We start from the raw sequence: 22,201 nt of genomic DNA, 5'->3' as shown, positions 1-22,201 counted from the left end.
TCAGTAAGGCTGCAAATGTTGTCTCATTGCGAGGGAGTCCAGCAGGAGCTCCGAGCGTGGAGATCACACGGCTCACTCTGTTAGAAACCATTCCTAGATGGGATGGGAAAAGAAAAGCAAAAAGCAGAAGGCACGCGCAGTGAGTAGGTTCCCGTGAGATGGAGAGGAGAGGGAGCCATGGGGAGTTCAGGAGTTAGAAGACGTGGACATGACGAGAGAGGATCAACAAAACCATCACGTGGGCGAGGAAAATCACGTCCTGCAGACAGAACTCACACCGGGCCCCATGACGCACCCCTTACCCACTTGCACACACACGCACGACACTACCAGATACCACAAGCACACCACTCAAATGACACTCTACACGTAGCCTCTTGCAAATTTACAACAGGACAGGGTGTCATTTCAGTAGACACGCGTGACTGAACCACTAACACAGGCCTACTCTTGGCAGGGGAATCATTGTGTAGGTAAAAGAGCCAAAAAATGAAATCACGAAAACCTGAAACCCTACAATGTGTGTGTGTGTGTGTGTGTGTGTGTGTTTCTGATAATAAGTTTTAGTATTTGTAGAAAAGATGGATAAGCCAAATGTCTGTGAAAAACCTGACACTGGGGCATCCGGGACAAGTGGACATCTAGGTTTTGAACTTCTCCGAATTTACATAAAGTGAGCAGCACAGAAGAAAAAAGAGAGTCAAATCACATAGAAGTGTACTACAAGAAGAAAAAAAGAATAAAGAGTTAACGTTCACTGGACTTGATGCGCCCTAGCACCCGCTAAGCCAGATATCATCAACCTCAAAAGATCTGAAAATGAGTCAAACATGTGTCTGGGCAAGTACACAACAGAACTTTTCGTAAGAGCCTGAAGCCAGAAACAATCCAATGGTTAGTCAATCAAGGGACAGATAAGCAAAGCCTGTTGCATCCATACAATGGTTGAAATGGGTGATGAACGTTTGAGACATTGTGCTAGGATATCCTCATGACAGCCCGGATTAGCGTAGGCGTGTTCTGTACGTTACATCCTTCTGAGACAGCTTCTCGTTCTTGCCCTGGGATTGGAAAGTCCTGCCTACGCCTGATTGCAGGCCACCGAGGAGAAACATTCAACTCTAGGTGAATAGACATAACTCAGCCACACAGGGTGGGCTTGGGTTGACTAGGAGAGCAGTGCTTTCCACACAGACGTCCGCAGCTGTGTGTGCATGGACGTGTGTCTGCCCTTTTTGGGGCAAACTTTTCGAAATGACCTAGTCACCTACTCACTTCCTCGTGGCTTAACATGTTCACAGAGAGTAGCAGAGGTGCGTCCATCTACACACCTGATCGGATGGGGTATCTTCCCGTGAGGAAGGCGGCCCGGCTTGGGGTGCACATTGACGCTGCGGAGATGTGGTGTTTCAGTTGTACGCCTTCCCTCGCTAAGCGGTCGATGTTAGGAGTCCTGGAAAGAGAGACAGAGGGGAATTGCAGAGGGGACAAGAGGGGACAGAGAGAGAGAGAGAGACAGGAACCAACAGCTCTGTTTGCTGTGATTCCCTGAGCTCAGAATCAGAGAAAAAGTAACTGCACACATCGCCTAATTTCCTGGTTTCTGCCCGCATCGTGGAGAAAACACAGCTGAGGTTTTAGGCAGTGGCTGTGTATTGCACAGTCGATATAATTTGGTTCTGCAATGTGGTATCTACTGCATATATTCAATGAGTACATTTCATGGCACTGCCTTTTAAGATATATGTAAAATTGGGGCACCCGGGTGGCTCAGTCAGTTGAGCATCTGACTTCAGCTCAGGTCATGATCTCACAGGTTCATGGGTTCAAGCCCTGCATCGGAGCCTCTGCTGACAGCTCAGAGCCTGGAGCTGGCTTTGGATTCTGTGTCTCTCTCTGCCCCTCCCCCACTCTCTCTCTCTCTCTCTCTCTCTCTCTCTATCTGTCTCTCTCTCTCAAAAATAAATAAACATTAAAATTTATTTAAAATAAAATATATGTAAAAATACTTCTGTGTTTATGGGCTGATGAATTAAGGCTAATGACTTACACACCTTAGTTATGCCTAGCAAGTAATAGACCCAACGACAAGTTCAATGCACAGGCTCTATAGACAGACGTCTTTGCTCCAGACAAAGTTTGCAACCTCTGCCTCATGATTCCCTAGAAAGGTGTGTGGAAGTTGGAGAAAATCAGACAGACTGTATAGAAGAGAGACAGCCCCCTGGCTGGAACCCAGTAAAATGTAATGAGACCTGGCTTTCTCCATAAGAGAGAAGATGTGACAACATGGAATTGTTGAATTCCACGTGTAGACTTCACACGTCTAGCCCTGATGCACTCCTAAGCCTTGGCGTAGGCATTACTCATGTACATGGCCTACCATGTTTCGTTTTGTTGCCTAACACAAAGCTCTGAGTCTATTTCATGTACATTTTTGTCCTTCAGAATGCCCATTCTTACAATACAAGCACCTCACCGTAAAAGGTCTGTTGGCTTCCAGAATTAGGAAGGGTGCAATGTCCAGTCCCGCCGACAAAAAGTATGCATAAAAATCGTCGCTCATCATAAAAGTGCATATCGCAGAGGGCTCAGGACATGGTAGGTAACTACTCTAAATGCCTTGCATCTGTGAGCCCACACCTGTACACTGCTCACCTGCACGCTTGACCGATAAGAAAGATAAGAAAGACACACAGAAGTCAAGTAACCTGTGCCAGATTTCAGAACCAGTAAGTGCACAATCAAGATTCAAGTCCACACGGTCCTGATTTTAATATTATGGGCTTCTTTTAAAGGCAAATTCCATCCCATGAGTTTGGTTTTCCACATGATGTAGTCATAAAACGTTACCAACCTCCCAAGCCTAGACAACGAGTGAAATAGCACAGCTCAACTCGAAGCCATACCTCATCGTGTCATTGCCAAAGCAGCCCAAGTCACCGATCCCAAGATCGTCCACTATCATCAGGACAATATTCGGCTTGTCCTCATGCACCTCCTGGGCCCCACGTGGGCTTAGGAGTAAACACGTCCAAGACAGAGCGATGGCGAGGATCCTGAGAAGGGACAATGGATTTTACAAGGATGGCTTCAAGAGGTACTTCCCATTACCATGTCCCCATGAATGCAGCAGGGCTCACGGGAGACCAGGCAATCTCCCCAGGAACAGGCGAGCCTCGAGTGTGTCTCTTCCCAAGCATTGACTGCCACTGTCGAGTGGGGCCCACAACGCGCAAAGAGAGGCTCCCCTGGGTTTCCTGCTCACACACACAAAATGCTCCTCCAGGACATGAAGTCTGAAATCATTTACTTGAAGACAAAGCATTTCTTACGTCAGGGGCAGTAAAACTCCTGAGGTCACATCCCTGGAAGAAGGAGCCCGCCGACTTTCCTTTGCACTGGAATTCAAACGCGGGTGGGCACAGAGTTTTGCTGAAGGGACATTTGGTTGGAGGGAAGGAAAACAGCAAGCCAAACAAAGAGAAACCAACCCCAGGGCAAAGGAGAAGGGAGAACATGGCTGAAGACCTGAATGGTGGAAAAGGAGCACCCTGGAATCTGAAGACTAGTTTAGTCTGCTTCACGATTTTGCTCGGTCCCCAACAAAATCCCCATTTTCCCGGAGAAATATATAATACCCTTCCCACTGGGTCCCTACTCAATTAGCAGGTAATGAATATTGGGTGCTTGAACTATTAATTGTATTATCTCCGTCTGGTTTTTATTCATGTCTGAAGACCCACCTCAAAGATTTCCTCTGGGAGGGAGGAAGCAAATGGTCACTAACCTTCCTCTGCTCCCAGAACCTTTGTATAAACATTTGGAAACAACACTAGCCACACTGAGTTACTTTTCTCGCATCCTGTTTTGACATCATTTCACCTATTTTGTCTTAGACTTACTGAATCCAGAACATCAGTGTAGACATCTATGGCCAACCCTACCCAGGAATGGCTGTCACCTATAAATAACAGAATCTATAAACCTGGGGAATTCACAGATGTCCCCAGAGTGTCCATTAGATTCAACACACTTGCACAACAGCAACTTCCCTCACCTGAGCTTCATGATACAGTGCCGAGCAGCTTCCTATTATTTTCTTTGGCCAGAGGAAAAATGTGCTGAAAAACATAAACATGTGTTATTGCCACACTCATTACATGAGTCCCCATTATGAAACCCTCATGAGATTACAAAGCCATTATTGCTACTTCCAACATTTCAGACTGGTTTTCCAAATCTATCAAGATATGACCTTTCCATCGTTAACGACCTACTGCTCATAGTTTATTTTTAAGGAGCTCATCCTTAGGTGCCAAGTCCTGGGTCCACCTGCTTCTTTCTTCCTCTTGAGACAATTGGCTTAGTCTCTAAAGCTTTACTAAAACACGTCTGGATGGCAGTATAGTCTTGAGGAGAAGCTGAACACAAGGGCTTATGCTCAGGACGTCTAGGTGGGATGAATTTGGGTCCCCTGAAGAGAGGTAATTACTTCAATGAAGCTACTAATTTGGTTTTGTGTCAGTGCAAATTCATACGACTCTACGGTAACCTATGGATAGCTAATCCTTGCATATAAAGAGGGTGGGAACTATGATAAGCACATGATTACAACAGCGAAATATATTGCAGTGAAAGAAAACAGATACCCATCTCCCACATGCAAGCTGTCACTCCAATTTGTACTTAAAATAATATGGAGAACATAATAAGAACACCTCCTTTATCAATCTGTCTTGCCCCTAACGAGATGCCACCAGAGACCACAGAGAACGAGCCATTGGCTAAGAAATGGAAAGGAAGGGGACTCCTGGGTGGCTCAGTCGGTTGAGCGTCCGACTTCGGCTCAGGTCACGATCTCACAGTTCGTGAGTTTGAGCCCCGCGTCAGGCTCTGGGCTGATGGCTCAGAGCCTGGAGCCTGCTTCCGATCCTGTGTCTCCCTCTCTCTCTGCCCCTCCCCCATTCATACTCTGTCTCTCTCTGTCTCAAAAATGAATAAACATTAAAAAAAATTAAAAAAAAAAGAAATGGAAAGGAAGCAGGGAGAACAGAGAGAAGGTGACTCAAACAAACACTGGTTTGGAATCAACCTTTCAATGCCTAAGCTGGTCCATTGGGTTCTAGAAAAGAGTCAGCCAAAGGGGTGTCCAAAATCCCACCTCTGCCCATGATGACAGAAACTAAGAGAGAAGTGAGAAGTGTCCCACACGTGCAGCCTCACAAAGCTTCCTTGACTCACCGGTCCACAGTGTGGTCTCCCTGATGTCCGGGACAAAACAAGAAGGAGGTCTTGAAGAACACTTGGTTCTCCTCAGCAGCCGCCTGGAGTCATTAGCTGGACGTCTTACCTCTTACCTCTTACCACCTGTCTCTGTGATGGGGAGGCCGGTCCACGCTCTGCCCACCCAGATGGTTCAGATTTGTGAGACACAAATGAGGCAACCTGATTTGCCTCCCTGATTTGCATCTCCTGATACAAGCCCAGGGAAGGGAGGGGGGGAATTACAGTCAGCGAAACACTTGCAACCTTCCTTGCAGTAGCTGAGTGTTCTTATCTGTGACTAGCACCAAAATGATTCATCAAGACGAAAAAGGCCAGCCCTCCTCCGGAAGAGTCATTGTTTGATCCTGTCCGTTGGATTCTGATGACTTCAGGAACTCTGGCATTGCCTCGGGGCGATCTGTGAACCCAACTAACGGAGAGAAAATACGTCTCCCTGACCCCCAGGCTTATTTCTGAATTCTGTTTGGCAAGGTAAAGTTTGGGGAGTCATCTGGGGGCTCGTGGACCTACTATTTGTCAACATCGCCATTATGCACTAAGTGAAGCAGAGTGAAACAGCCACTCTTCCGCATGATGGACAGATCTGGGTGTATAAGAACCAAGGCATTGTCATCCTACCCCTGAAGAAAATATCATGAACACCCAGTTAAACAAACCAGAGCAGTTTGCCTGGGGATTAGCTACACAGATTGTCATGATAGAGCCCTGTTTCACCAGAACATAGTGTGTGTGTGTGTGTGTGTGTGTGTATGTGTGTGTGTGTGTGTGTGTGTGTGTGTGTGTGTGTGTTTGAGATGGGATATTTTATTCAAGGTGCTACCGCGTGACTCCATCAACTGTAGATACCAGATCCTGGACCGTCAGACCCAACATACAGATTATCCCCAGGGCGCCTTTGTTCCCTGGGGAACTCTGCATTGGAATTGTCTAAAAAGACCAAAAATCATGTGTTAAGAAGTTCTGAACCCATTCTCCAGAATGTGTACCACAGAGGGCATACCAATATACCATGTGGCACTTGGCTACTATCCTTGAAACACATGAATCTTTTCTTAATGTTTATTCAATTTTGTTTTTGTTTGTTTGTTTGTTTGTTTTTAATTTTTTCAACGTTTTTTATTTATTTTTTGGGACAGAGAGAGACAGAGCATGAACGGGGGAGGGGCAGAGAGAGAGGGAGACACAGAATCGGAAACAGGCTCCAGGCTCCGAGCCATCAGCCCAGAGCCCGACGCGGGGCTCGAACTCACGGACCGCGAGATCGCGACCTGGCTGAAGTCGGACGCTTAACCGACTGCGCCACCCAGGCGCCCCAATGTTTATTCAATTTTGAAAGGTAGAGACAGAACGTGAGCAGTGGAGAGGCAGCTCCAGGCTCTGAGCTGTCAGCACAAAGCCTGATGTGGGGCTCGAACTCCTGGACCGCAAGATCACGACCTGAGCGGAACTGAGATACTTAACTGACTGAGCCTCTCGAGTCCCTCTTGAGACATACATGAATCTTAAGATATAAGCCCTAACAGGACACTTGAACACGATGTTGAGTAGAGGCAACCATTCATGATCCTGTTGGGCGTAGTGTCCCTGCCCACGTCCCTTGATAATTTGGGGTGTCCCCCTAAAAAGGGGTCAGCATCATCATGCTTCAAGACGATCAGGTGGTGAAGTTTCCGCAAACCATCCCAAGTGACGCATAACCAGATCTAGACATGAAACATGCATCAGCCAGATAACCGATGATTAATTAGTGAGGCGAGCAAAGTCCATGAGAACACAAGAGTTCCCCTCCTCTCTGATGTGGACCATAGTCTGGGCCAAACCAAGCAAACAGGCACAAACCCTCCTCTGTCTTTCTGACATAACAACGTTGCCTATCAATATCCAGTGTCAGGGAAGCCTTAACACGCACATCATGTTTGCAATAAACAACACACTCAGAATAACCCTGTACGGAAAGTAGCGAGACTCCCCCCACAGATGTTGGAGACCTAGTGGTTGCACCTTTGAGCAAAACTACATTCGCGCGATGAAATTTTAGCAGATGCCAGCGAAGCATTTGATATCTATGGTACACATGGGCATTATAAAGCTGAGTGGCATGCCTTGTTGCTCAACAGAGACTCTTGAATTCCAGAACAGGAGGGAAACGTAGAAGTGACAAGGTGGGATAAAAGATCACACAGGAACAGCTGAATGCATCCTCGGTTGAAATGAGGACACAGATGAGAACATGGAAGGAATTCTACCCGGGATGCTGAGGAGTTGGAGGGATCTTGGAAAGGTAAGTCTTGGACTGAAGGTGCCTTTCAGGCAGGTGAGAGGGTGCGGGGTTGCTCGGAGAAATCCACACAGGACAGGAGAAAATCATAAATTAGAAACCGTAAAAACGCTGGGAACTTAGCCATCGCCACCCAGCACTTGGATCCTGGCACGCCCCAAAGGACACCTGCTCCGTGATTTACGCCCCATATAAAGAAGCAGCTTGCTGCGTTTGGAACAAACACGTTTGAAAAGCGGCCAACATCAATCATAAAGGAAATGTGACAATGCAGATTCATCGGCTGGCTCCCTCAAAGGCACTGTAGGAAACCATTTGGGTCTCTAGTGGTCCTGGAGAAGTGTGTTCGATTCCTCCCCAATGGCACAAGGGACCCCGCGGACAGGCTGAAGCACCGTGGGCCACGGCAGTGATAGTTGTGAGGCTGAGTCCTGGCTTCGGGACCTGACAGCCAGCCGGGGCAAAGAAGTCTCCTCCCGGGAAACACTGCCCATGCCAATGCTGCCACAATCTGCACACAGGCTCGCAGACCAGGATAGACTTGGAGAACAACACGCCCGTGTTAGCACGGCACACAGAGGCGTGCGTCCCGCAGCCACTACCTTGACGTCAGCCCCGTCCACGCAGGCTCTCGGGGGGAGACACTAAACGGATTGCTCTATAACACACGGGGTGAAATCCCAAGCTCATAGGATTGCAGATTTAGCAAGTAGATGCCCAGCTCACTGTGAATGTCAACGAAACGAGCCATGTTCATTTTCGTGCGACATGTCCCAGACACTGCATGGGTAAGCTCACACGGGGAAAAGGACGTGTTGCTTATCCGGAATCCAAATCTAACTGGGGCAGCTGGTGTCATGCCAAGCAACCCCATAGACAGTGAGCTACGGCTCTGAGAGCAGATCAGTTTGAAGGCTTCGCAGAGAGAGCAGATCAGTTTGAAGGCTTCGCAGATCACCAGTATGAAACTGGTTAATGTAATACCTGACCTCAGCGGTCAAAGTCATCCTCAGACCACTTGACACAACTCATAAACATCCACCACTAAAAAAAAAAAAAAAAAAAAAAAAAAAAAACAAATCTCTTGGGGCACCTGGATGGCTCAGTCGGTTAAGCATCCGACTCTTGGTCTCAGCACAGATCTTGACCTCAGAGTCATGACTTCAAGGTCCGTGACCAGCGTGGAGCCTTCTTGAAAAAATGTCTCAGCAAGCTGAGATGACAGGATTTCTTTTTCTTTTTTTGAAAAGGGAGCATGTGTGTGCGTATAAAGATGTATCTATGCGTCCGTATACCTGGGTGTGTGAGTGCATATGTGTGTGCGTATGTGTCTGTGCATGGATGTGTTTTCGTGTGTCCCTTGGTGGTGCACATGAGCGCTGTGTCTCTGTGTGCCTGTGACACCACACTCTGGTGTTGGGAGTTGTGCCCAATGAACATAAGAACCACAAGAAGGAAAGGATGAGGTCTTGCTGTTGTTTATACAAGAAACAACACATGGATGGCACAGTCAACGGTTTGGATGGCGAATTCCCTCATAGCTCCCGTCCCCTCCAATGGGACACGTGTACGTCCCGCGGGGAGGAGGCTGTGAGGCAGGACAGCGGGAGGGTCCACATGCTCAGGAGGCGTCCAAACCCCTCTGGGGAACAGCCCAACAGGGTCCTCACTTTCCAAGAATCCAACCCCTCTCCACGCCTCTAACAAGGCAGACCCGATCCGGTCCAACACACCCCAAAGACACATCAACCGTTCCCCTTGCCCGCACCCAGTAATCCCACCAAAAAAGAGACGCCCAAAGCTTAGATACAAGGAAAGTAACTTGACCCTGGAAAAGATTCCAAAACACAGATGTCCTTCTAAAAATTCAGAATACGCCAGGACACAGAATTTCTGCGTAAAGCAGAGAAGCTGTGCTCAAGCCACTAATGGATGTCATCAGTAGACCTTTGGGACTGGAGAAAGGTGGGGGGGGGGGGGGGCACTGTGCAGAAACAGTAACGACACCTCGCGATGAGAAATCGTTCCTGCATTCAACCCGGCAATGGTTGTCATAACATGATGAAAACCCACAGGACGTGGGATGAAATTCATGAGAGGCCAGTGGGAACAGCAAAGTGTGTGGGCAGACAAAGGTTGCAAGACAGACAAGCTCTGTGATGAAAGCAACTCCAGAAAGACAAGAAGGAACACACATACACACACGCGTGTGTGCGTGCGCACAAGATAATCCAAGGAAAGCCAGAAGACTGTCTCCATGAGCCCCAAAGACAGATTCAAACTACTGTTGCATCAGAATCCAACAAAATGATCAGAAGGGACACATCCTGGTCATGTGTCTGCTTGTTCTCAGCTTCAAGGGTAAGGAATAAACCCAGTGCTGGAGAGATCGGGAAGGAAAAACAAATCGAGGGGACATTTAATTGAGATACGCGTTGGTCTTATTCGGGAGCAGTGGACCCACAAGTCTGGAAGCTCACAGACATAGACACAGGCAGTGTGCAACTTGCCTGGGGCTCCTGCAACAACTAACCACAAACTTGGTGGCTGAGAACAACACACATTCATTCTGTTCCCGTTCTGGAGACCAGAAGTCTGAGATCCAGGTGGGGCAGAGGGCTGGCTCCCCCCGGAGGCTCCAGGGGACAGCCTGTTCTGTGTCTGTGTCCCAGCTTCTGGGGGCTGCGGGCGATCCTGGGCGTCCCTTGGCATGTCCCGCCTCTGCCTCTGTGTCTACACGGCCTTCTTCCCACGTGTCTGTCTAGGTCTGAATTTCTCCGTTTTTATAGGGGCACCAGGCATATGGGGGTCATGTCCCAGCTGGGTCCAGGATGACCTCACCGTAACAGAGCTGATGATGATACCTGCACCAACATTTGTTCCAAAGAAGGTCACATTCTTATCCGAGGTACTGGGGAATTAGGGCTTCAGCATGTGATTCAGGCACTAGGGACGCCATTCAACCCACAAGACGCCCTCAACCCTCAACCTCAACACACACACACACACACACACACACACACGCACCCCGTTCACCTAGCTCCTCTCTGATGGCCACCCCGGGACGTCCCTCCTGTCCATCCACAGGCTGTGCTCCACTGTCCTGTCACCCTCCAGAAGGTCTCTTCTCTCATTGGCTCATTGCACGCACCCCTGCCTGGCAAACCCTACTCTGGGAAGCCACTTCCGATGACCCGTTGTGCCCCATTCGAATGTCAGGTGCGTGACAGTCAGGAAAGGCTTTGCCACCTGCCTTCTGCAGTCATAGCACCCGGAGGACCTTCACCAAGCCCAGGTTCCCAGCTCATCACTTCAAGACGGAAGCATGAAGCCAGGTCCTGTTTTATACCTTGACTCAGTTGACTCCCCTGTGTATTTGCAAGAAAACAGAGTCCCATTGAAATGTTGCAGTTCACGCGAGCAAACAAGGCTGTCCAGCAGGGATCACCAAACCTAACGTGGTCCTGAGTGCTGCAGGGACAGGAGCTCAGGAAACGCTTTTATCCAGCAGATGCAGCTAGGAGGTTATCTGATCCCCTCTACGGCATTTGGGGAAACATAGTTGTCTGGCTCATCATTGTTGGTTCTTCTCGAATTTCGTGTCCTCTGGTACAGAAGCATTCGCAGGTTACGGTTTGGTCTGCACACTGTTATGCCATCAGACCCACCTTATTTCAAGGCAGTTTTTTTTTAAATGTTTATTTATTTTTGAAAGAGAGACAGAGTGAGCAGGGGAGGGGCAGAGAGAGAGGGAGCCACAGAATGCGAAGCGGGCTCCAGAGCCCGACCCGCACACCACGCGTCTCTTTTCTCGCGCCACATGTTCGAACTTTGTTTTTTGGTTTTTTTTTAGTTTCAGACCAGCCACCAGCCTGCTAAGACCAGGTATGCAGGCAAATCAGACCAGGACCTCAGAGCTTCCTAGTGCAAAACATCGCTGCTCCCTGAAAGCCTGACCGGGCTTCTCTGTGGCCCCAGAGACACTCTGACGTGTCCAGAGTCCTGTCCAGCTACTGTCAATAACCTTCCCATTTGCTGAAAGCCATGGGTGGGTTCAAGGCACGCGTGTCAGCGGCGCTGAGTCCCGAGAGGTTTCCGGAATTTTCTGGAAGAAGATTTTTGCATGTAAACCACGGGGCGGGGTGCGAGGTTATGCGTGCAATTTATCGTTTTGGACTGCAGTGGGTTCCTCCATAGTTCCTTTTCTCACGACAGGTGTCTGTCTCACCCGTCTCGGTTGCTCAGATATCCTGACAACACGGTCGGGATCTGGTCTCACCCTTTCTTCCTCCCGGCATGTCTCTCGAGCCCTGAATCAACACCGGGTTGAATCCTATCAGACCACTGTGCGTGTAGGTCATAAGCTGCCACGCTGTGACCATGTCATGTGGTTCAACCCAGCAGGCTCAGCCCCTGCCCCTGCGGACACCTAGGCGAGTCACAGACTCGGAGAAGGACAATCACTGGGACACGCTGGGCGGCTGGCATCGTGCTGACCCAGCCGTACCTGTGCAGGCAGATGCAAACGCGAAATTGGGACGCGGTCAATGCTACGTAGAGGTTGTACCTACCGTTACCTGCAGCTGGGACGCGAGCTTCTTCTCTGTGGATCCACCAGGGTATTAAATTACACCGACTATGGAGGGAGTGTGACGGGGACACCGACGAACACATTGCTCCCTTAGGCTCAAAGATCCCACAACTGTGAAGTGAGGGGGGCGGGGCGTGTCGTTTCTGGGAGAGCCCGCAGAGAATACATACAAAGCTCGAATTTAACCAGCTTCCCACTCCATTCTCCTTCCTGCGTCTTTCTTATTTTGTTTTTACGATGACAGAGAGGGGCAATACATATGATGCACAAGACAGGTACCATAGGCTCAGCACGAATCACCACCGACCCCAAGGGTGCTGCAAGGTTCAGACGTATGCCCGTTGAGAAACGCTTAGCCAGACAGAAGACGGAAAGCGTTCGCAGAGACTAAAATGGCGTGAGAGGTGGCCCAAGGGCCATCGACTGCCGGCATCGACTGTGCTTTGCAGAGCACGAAAGGCAGGCGGGGACCGCCCTCAGTCGCCCAGGAAGGTTTCTCTGGTCTTAGTTGAGGAAGTCAGAATTCCTACGGCCAGGGCACAGGTACTCACATGCATCAGGGTCAGGACGCAGGTAGGAGATAGTCTCACACGTAAGGCAGTTTGGGCAGTAAGGCAGTCCACGGCTCATTAGAGGCACCCAAATCCGTGGCTGAGGGCTCACGGTCGTTTCTGGAACCGCTGAACGTCCGTTTTTGCTGCGGAAATGACCTTTCGCTGTCCTGCTGGTAAGGACGTACACTCTCGTGCTGATCAGCTGACAGCTCAGAAGTTCTCCTGAAAGAGCCACCCAAGGGGGCCTCACCCATGCACCCTCCCCTGGGATCTAAGTCACAGCTGATCTCCTGACACCACATAGCCCCACACCATTTCGGGGACAGCAAGTTCTGGCAGCCGCCTCACCCTTGGGCAAGGATTTGCCGAGTTTCAGGCAAGCTCCTCTTAACTAGGGCAGCTCGCCTTCAAGCCTTTCTCACAGACGGTCGTCCTTTTGTGTTTTTCGCTTTAAATCAACAACCGATTTAGGGGCGCCTGGGTGGCTCCGTCGGTTAAGCATCCGGCTTCGGCTCAGGTCATGATCTCAGCGTTCGTGAGTTCAACCCCTGCATCAGGCTCTGTGCTGACAGCTCGGAGCCTGGAGCCTGCTTCGGATTCTGTGTCTCCCTCTCTCTCTGACCCTCCCCCGTCAGGCTCCATCCCTCTCTGTCTCACAAATAAATAAATGTTACAAAAATAAAATAAATCAACAACTAATTTTACTTTATCACTTGTCCGTGAGTCATAATTTGCAGTGATGATAGCAAAGTGAGGCTAGTGGGATGAGCCCCAGAGACAGGGATCCCTGAAAATATTCTTGGAGTTCTTCCTATGCGTTAAAAAAAAAAAAAATCGTTCTAAATTATCTTTAGAATGAGGCGGGGGTGGGAAGGAAACACAGGTATACACAACACAAACACAGCTCTCATTCAGGACCTGGGTTCCCTGGCTTGGTCTGTTTCTAAGAATGTGTGCTTTTGTTTTGTTTTTACTCCTTAGAGCGTTTGTCTGCAGTAGGTTGTGATTCTGACCTGTTTTCTTTGAATGGCAAAGCTCCATAAATATGTGTCGACAAATGAGGAAAATTACACTGGAGTCTTAAGTGGGACATTTAGGGCTATATTTAACGAAGATATACATATATTCTTTATATGTGCTATATTATACTATATTATCTTACACTATACTATACTATGTTATATTATACTATACCATAGTATAGTATAGTATAGTATAGTATATTCCATTATATTATATTATATTATATTATATTATATTATATTATATTTGGATTAGTCAAATCACTCATTCAGTCCAAAGTTTCTTTCTTTCTCTTTAACCTTTTTTGAAACCCTAGGTTATATTATACTATAATATATTATACTATATAGTATATATGTATTATATAATACTATATATTATCATATATAATAATATATATAATATAGTATGTATTATAGTATAGTATACTCCATTATATTATACTATATTATGTTATACTATGCTATACTGTACTATACTAAACTATATTATACTATTCTATACTCTGTGATATTATACTATATTATGTTATACTATATATACTATTTGAAATATAACACATTGTATTATATTATACTATTCTATATTGCATTGTACTATATTATATTATACTGTTATATTATACTATACTATATTGAATTGTATTGTATTATATTATACTATATTATATTATATTATACTCCATTATGTTATACTATATTATATTATACTATACTATACAATGTTATATTATACTATACTATATTATAGTATATTGTATTGTATTATATTATACTACACTATTATATAATATTATATTATAACATAATAAATGTAATGTAAATTATATATTTTATATATAGTAATATTACAATATCTTATATATAAATTATATGTAATTATAAAATACATGTTTATAACATTTATACACTTGCATATATAAAATTTATATATTTATATATAAATTATTATTTAAAATAAATTATACATATTATGTATAATATCTACAATAAATGTTTACATTTTATATATGAATTTATACATATTTACATATAAAATATAATATAATATATTTTATTACTTTGTAGATATTATATATTATTTTGTAAACATTTATTATTACTGTATTATATTTATTTATTACTTATTATTTATTTATTCTATGTGTACTCAACAGTGGATGTCACAACCGCACCTCAAAATACATGGACTTTGAAAAGCCTAAGCATCGGGTTCACATTTTTATTTTCCTACGAATTAGATGTCTGAAACATGAAACGTTGTCTTTGGGGGCAAAATGGATTTTCATGACAAAAACATGTAATTTAAATCATCATTCAATTTTTTTTTAATTTTTTAATGTTTATTTTATTTTTGAGAGAGAGAGTGTGAGTGGTGGAGGGGCAAAGAGAGAGGGAGACACAGAATTCGAAGCAGGCTCCGGGCTCCGAGCTGCCAGCACAGAGCCCGACCCGGGGCTCGAACTCACAAACCCGGAGATCATGACCTGAGCTGAAGTTGGATGCTTAACCGACGGAGCCACCAGGCGCCCCATAATTTGTTTTTTTTTTTTTTTTAATGAAAAAAAATTTCTCTTAAGTATGGGACCTGACACAGAGCTCAACTTCATGACCCTGATCACAATCTGAGCTGAGATCAAGGGTCACAATCTGAGCTGAGATCAAGGGTCACGACCTGAGCTGAGATCAAGTGTCAATCTCCTTAGCACATTGAGTCACCCAGGTGCCCGATGTTATTGCTTAATCGTAAGCGAGTATGAACTGATCCGTGCTGGCAAGATGCTGAACCAAATCACAGATCCTCCAAGGACCCAGCCCACACCCCCGAGCCCGCTTCGAGCAGAGACTTTGCTTCTTGAAAAACCTTAGGAAGCAGTCAGCAGTGTTAGAAATTTAATTTTAAGGGCGCCTGGGTGGCTCAGCCGGTTAAGCGTCCAGCTTCAGCTCAGGTCATGGTCTCCGGGTTTCATGAGTTTGAGCCCCACATGGGCTCTGCACTGACAGCAAGGAGCCCCTTGGGATTGTCTCTCTCTCCCCCTCTCCACCCCTCCCCTGCTTGTGCCGTCTCTGTTTCCCTCAAAATAAATAAACTAATTTAAAAAAAGAAACTTTTTCATAAAACAGAAATCATTTGTAACTCTTTTGTCTGGTAGAGAAGTATGATATAGTAACCACCAGAAGAATTTCAAGCTAAAAACAGTAAAATGGTGTGGAGGTGCTATACTGGTAAACGGAAAAAAAGATTTCACAGAGAAGAAGCCGTTTAGACTTTCTGACAGTGAATAGAAGCTTTTTCCTATTTGTACCTTTTTTTAAGAAAACACGGGCAAGATTGGATCTCGAATGAACAGTGACTGGTTGTGGAGGAAAGGATTAAAACGTGAGTATAACAGTGTTATCTTTAAACATCAGTATTCATAGAGCACTAGGATGGCCACTGACCTCTCCCGCGGGCACAGGGATAAAGCCGACAAAAGACCTGGGAAGACCCACACTGGCTTTGCCCCTGTGGCTTTACAACATCCGTGTCAGCTCAGGGAAATCCTTACACACCGTGAAACTCGTTGTCCCCGGGTGGAAATGGAGGTCATGTGGCGCATTCAAAAACACCCTAATCTGTGCTACACGAGCTGAGCCGTCATGGTGGACCACTTCCCTCCAGATTTGGGGAACCCAGTCTCCTCTGTTCCCAGAAACCGGAAACTGGCCAAAGCCCTCAAAGCTCCCATTTACAGCCCCAAAGTTCTTTCTAGTCCTTGAGAATTAGTGTTCCGTCACTTGCTTTGCATATGCGCATATGAACCTACAAGAACAGAACACTGCCCCCCTCCTCCCAAAAAAGGCTCTTTTTATGTCATTTTGTCATGGAAAAATACGCTCAAGAAAAAGCACAACTTCCAAGTGTGGCTTGATGGCGTTTCTGCTAGGTGAAAGGAACAGTGACACCACCCTCCAGGGCATCTAAATTGTGAAATATATCATATTGGCTTTTCCATTTCTCTTCCAATATTTGTAGGATTTCGAGTTTTGCTTCTTCTTTGACCCTCATATTGGAGGATCCTCTTTGACTTCCTTTCTGTCTCTGTCTCTCGGTGGTCAATCTACTTAGGAGTTTCAAGATGAGATGTGTTTCTCAGAGGGACAAACACCACTCTGTGGTGAAAACGAGGACAGAAATAGATCCGAGGAAAACAAAGAACTATGTGCATTTCAGTGTCGTAAAGAGGAGCTTGTTCAGAGGTATTTGTTACATGGTCAAGGATGAGTGCCAAAACCTAAGGTATTTAGACTGAATTAAATGCACATTAAAGATGCATCGGTTTTATTTTTTTTCTAATTGATTTATTGGGGGGGGGGCACATAAGCGGGAGAGCGGCAAAGAGAGAGGGAAAGAGGGAATCCCAAGCAGGCTCCACACTGTCAGTACACAGCCTGTTCGGGGTCTTGAACCCAGGAACCGTGAAATGATGACCTGAGCCGAAATCAAGAGTGAGACGCTTAACTGACTCAGCCACCCAGGTGCCCCTACACAGGTTTTATTTTTAAAACTTATGGGTCAGGAGTGCCTGGGTGGCTCAGCCAGTTAAGCGTCCGACTTCAGCTCAGGTCATGATCTCGCGGTCCATGAGTTCGAGCCCCGCGTTGGGCTCTGTGCTGACATCTCAGAGCCTGGAGCCTGCTTCAGATTCTCTGTCTCTGTCTCTCTCTGTCCCTCCCCTGCTCATGCTCTGTCTCTGTCTCAGAAATATAAAAAAAAAAAAAAAAAAAAAAAAAAAAAAAACATAAAAAAAATTTTAAAAAAAAGTTATGGGTCAATTCATAAATATTTTAGAAGGAACAGTTTTAAATTATCAACCTTATTGTGTAATAATTTACACAATATAAAATGGATGCAGGTTAATTAAATGTCAAGACCAATGACACGTGACAAGGAAAAAAATGTTAATGTTACACTCACGGAACTGCCATGAAAATCTATCTGCCCACGGCCAAATCCAAGACCCAGGCATCCATGGATTTTGCTTTCTGCAACGTTACATTACATTGCCGTTTTCTACAGTTTCACATAAATAGAAGATACTATAATACTGTACATACTCTTTTGGTGCTTTATTCCTTAATTTGAGGATACTGGGCTTGAAATTCATCTATGGGAGTTATACATCTGTGCTCTCTTCTTGTTCACTGTTGAGTACTATTCCATCCTAGGCAATTTGTTTATCTGTTCTTCTATCAATGAAACATAGGATTTCTGTTACTCTCTCAATGGAATGGAAGTAGTTAATGGCTATTACAAATACAATGTTTACCAGAAAGCCCAATGACCAAAGTTTAGAAGATAGAAAAAAAAACTCTGATAAAAATATGGAAAGGACTGAGTTCCATAAGAAGACAAACAAATCGATGCTGACGACATGAACACAACATCCAACAAAGCTTGGGTCAGAAGATGTGTAATTCTACTCCTGTCTTTCACCACAATCTGTTCCCATCTGGCTAGTTAAAAGTGTTGCCCCACGCATGTTGAGGATCCTAACCCATGTGTTAAACTGTCTCCCGCTCTAGACTATCACACACACAAGCTGTGAGGAATCCAGTAATTTGGAAACTTTGGGACATAGAGTTTACAACGAGCACAAGGTTATGCTGTTCCTTAGATGTCAGACAAGCCTCACTGTCACTGATGTGACCGTGATGTGCAAGCATGATACACATTTTATACATGAGTGGTTGTGTTTACAAGAAAGTTCAGACAACGTAGTCGTTGATTCATCTTTATTTTTCATTTTGAAAATTCTTTCATTTAGGATTTTCCTACGGTCGTAAGAGCACATCATGTGGATCTATCCTGTTGAGTTTTTACCTGCACTAAATAATACTGTTAACTACAGACACGATGTTACAGAATTTATTTATCTTGAAAACCTGAATGTTTATATGTGTTGAACAGCACCTCCCTATGCGTTTCTCCCCAAGCCTCTGGCAACTTCCATTATACTTCCATGTTTCTACAAGTCTGACTAATTTAGATGCCTCATGGAGGTGGAACATTGCAGCCTTTGAATCTACCCTGTATTTAAGCCCTGAATGTGTGTCTGGCCCCAGAAAATCACCACGAGGCTACAGAAGAAAAAGATACCTTCCTAATTACTGGGGACATGGAGATAATTCTATGATAAAGAAACAATTATGTATTCTTCCCTAAAACACAGTGATGATTCTAAGTAACTCTGTGAGTCCAAGAGGTAAAATCCCATACTCGATGAATGTGAAATTCCTGTGGTCACTTTAATGGTAATAGCAGTTGTGTGAGATTTACATCATAAATCAATTCATGATGCCTATTATTAACCTTTAGGGAGGAGGGATGATTACCTAAATTTTTTGGTGAGATTACAAGGATGCCAGCAGGTGACTGTCCTCAGAGATGGGATGAGTTTGGCCTTGGGGCTCAGTTTACTCAGTAAGGTTTGTGAACTCACTTCTCTTAAGCAAGAAATAATACTCTTGTTCCACTTGTGCAAATATCCTGAGGAGAAAGAACCTATGTACTCTTATTAGCTCATAGACACTTGAAATATCCAGGATTCACCCATGAAACTGAGTCACAAAAGCATAATCGTGTCCCTGAAGATCGTTGAACTGAATGACTGCCATGTCTGATCCCCAAAACCATTGACTCAAAACCATTGCTCTGACTTCTACGTCAAGAACGCATGAACTAGCTCCTGACAGACCTGTCTTCCCAGAGATCACAGCTATAATCTCTATACTAAATGCAAAAAACAAAACAAAACAAAACAAAACAAACCCAACACATTAAGTAGTGAAGGATCTGGAGAGTGAACACAACAAGGCGGGTTCAGGATGAGAGTCAACATGTGGAAGGAGGGACCATCAAAGGGTGAGGTTTCCCAGGTTTCAAAACTTCTAATCTGAGAGTACCAGGGGCAGCTAAAGCTCGGGTAGGATTGGAGGGTGGAGCCCAAAATATCCAAAATGCATGTAAAGGAAGGTGAACATGACAGAAAGAAAAGAAAGGGCTTGAATGGGATCTCTGGAAACACTGCATATGAGTGCTGCCCAGATCTGTGTCTGATGTCAGAACCACACACATCCAGAGCAAACACAAAATGCCCAGTTAAAGAGAAAACATGGGGAAAAGACTGGCAGCTGAGCCGTTACCTAGTAGCCCGAGCTCTTGATTTGAGTCCAAACACGTGAATTCCCTGAGAAAACAAAAACATCAACACTCTTTCGATGAATATAAGAGACACCAGATTCCTCACTCTACCATTCACAATGTCCAAGATAGAATCCCGAATTACTCAGTCTACCTACAGTCAGGAGGACGTGAGCCACTCCCAAGAATAAAAGAAACAAAAATATCAACAGAAATCAACCCCAACTTGGTTAAAACCATCTTGGTTTTAAAGATGGATGGTTTAAAGATGGTTGGTTTCAAACCATCCATCTTGGTTTTAAAGTCCTTGGTTTTAAAGGCCTTAAAGCAACTGTTATCTTTATGCCTAATGACGTAACGAAAAATACGTTCATAACAAAAACAAGGTTGGTAAGTCTAAATGTAATGAACTAAATGTAAACTCTAGAATCAAGCTATACAACTTCTATACTGAAAATGCCTAAAAACTAAATAGAGCACAAGGGGGAGACAGTCAATAATTTGAAAACATATCAGCAGAAATTATCCAATTTTCAGATCAGAGAGAAAAAACTGTAAAGGAAGTCTTACAAAACAATCTCAAAAAAAGTCTAATTTGGAGTCACCAGAGAGAAGGAGAGAGAAAAAGGTGGAAGCATTATTTGAATAAATTAGAAAATACTCAAAATGTTTTGAAAGACAAACAATTTACAGATTCAGGAAGCTCAGGAGAACTCACATAGGATAAATATGAAGAAAAACATGTCTAAGCACATCATAAACAAAATGCTAAAAGCCAAATGTAGAAGGAAAATCTTGAAAGCAGCCTGAGAAAAATGATACATGAGATCCAAAGGAACATCAATTCAAATGACTGTCACATGCTTGTGAAAAAAAGGAGGCATGGGGATTGATGTATTTAAAGGGCTAAAATAAAATAAAAATCAACAGATAAATCTGGAACCTGTGAAAATACCTGTCAAAAATCAAAATGAAATAAGTTTTAGATGGACCTTAAGGAAAAAGTTAAAGCTAAGAGAACCCATCATCTAAAGACCTACACTACAGGGGCGCCTGGGTGGCGCAGTCGGTTAAGCGTCCGACTTCAACCAGGTCACGATCTCGCGGTCCGTGAGTTCGAGCCCCGCGTCAGGCTCTGGGCTGATGGCTCGGAGCCTGGAGCCTGTTTCTGATTCTGTGTCTCCCTCTCTCTCTGCCCCTCACCCGTTCATGCTCTGTCTCTCTCTGTCCCAAAAATAAATAAAAAACGTTGAAAAAAAAATTTTTTTTAAATAATAAAAAATAAAAAATAAAAAAAAAATAAAGACCTACACTACAAAAAAAAAAAAATACTAAAATAATATCTTTAGTCTGAAGGGTAATGATGCCTAATGAAAACACAAGTCCCCAGAAAGAGACAAAGAACATGAGAGATAGTCAATATTGAGCTAAGCAAAGAAGACTACTTTTTTCTCTTGATTTCTTTAAAATATATGTTGGGTTTAAAGCAAATAATTACACTACTGGGGGCTACATCATACACATAGTTGTAATACAACACCCAGAGCATAAAGAATGATGGAGTGCTGGCAAATAGATATATGGAGTAGCAAAGTTTCTCCATTTTATGGGAAGTGATGAGATAAACTCTCATTAGACCATAAGCTGAACACATATATTAGAATTTCTAGATCCCTCACTAAAAAAATGCAAAAGAGGAATATAAGAAAGACCAAAGATAAAAGAATATTCTAATTTTTTAATGTTTCTTTATTTTTGAGAGAGAGAGAGAGAGAGAGAGAGAGCAGGGGAGGGGCAGAGAGAGAGGGAGACACAGAATCTGAAGCAGGCTCCGGGCTCCGAGCTGTCAGCACAGAGCCCGACATGGTGCTCAAACTCACACACCGTGAGATCATGACCTGAGCTGAAGTAAGACACCTAACTGACTGAGGCACCCAGGCGCCCCGAGAAGCACTTTAAATATAAAGCCACACATTGGTTAAACTGATGAGGAAAAGTACATCACTTAAATACTAAACAATTTTTAATGTAATTAAGTTTTAACATTAAAGCTATGTTTATTTCAGCTTAACTGGACTTCAAGATACATAGCATTACCAGATGTGAGGAGGTAATTTGCCTATTGATCAAAGATTCGATTAATCAGGAAAACAATTGTTTTTAAAGGCTTCTAGTACCAGAGAGCTTCAAAATACAGGAAAACCGAGTTAAATAAAGGGATAAAAAAATCCAAAATATTGGCTGTTGGTGTTTTAAAACTTTCAGCATCATTTTCTTTTTTTT

At 44.5% G+C, this 22,201-nt stretch overlaps 1 protein-coding gene across 2 annotated transcripts in view; it reads right to left on the bottom strand.

Annotated features, from left to right (window-relative positions):
• The window catches only part of ARSF (arylsulfatase F), a 30,936-nt gene extending 18,016 nt beyond the window's left edge, over positions 1–12,920 (bottom strand). The window contains exons 1-5 of one of the 2 annotated variants that reach the window (XM_058714623.1): positions 12,710–12,920; positions 4,061–4,124; positions 2,910–3,059; positions 1,332–1,453; positions 1–93 (exon numbers count right to left, since the gene is read on the bottom strand). The exon at positions 1–93 is cut by the window's left edge and continues 30 nt beyond it. In XM_058714623.1, the coding sequence (XP_058570606.1) occupies positions 1–93; positions 1,332–1,453; positions 2,910–3,059; positions 4,061–4,071 (376 nt within the window). In that variant the 5' untranslated portion in view covers positions 4,072–4,124; positions 12,710–12,920. Of the gene's footprint in view, positions 94–1,331; positions 1,454–2,909; positions 3,060–4,060; positions 4,125–5,244; positions 5,386–12,709 lie in introns of those variants that run through there. The other variant, XM_058714622.1, reaches the window with a different exon arrangement.
• Between the last annotated feature and the right edge of the window lie 9,281 nt (positions 12,921–22,201).

The sequence above is a fragment of the Neofelis nebulosa genome, chromosome X (assembly GCF_028018385.1).
Source record: "Neofelis nebulosa isolate mNeoNeb1 chromosome X, mNeoNeb1.pri, whole genome shotgun sequence".
Lineage (NCBI taxonomy): Eukaryota > Metazoa > Chordata > Mammalia > Carnivora > Felidae > Neofelis > Neofelis nebulosa.
This window is presented reverse-complemented; position numbering and strand designations above follow the sequence as displayed.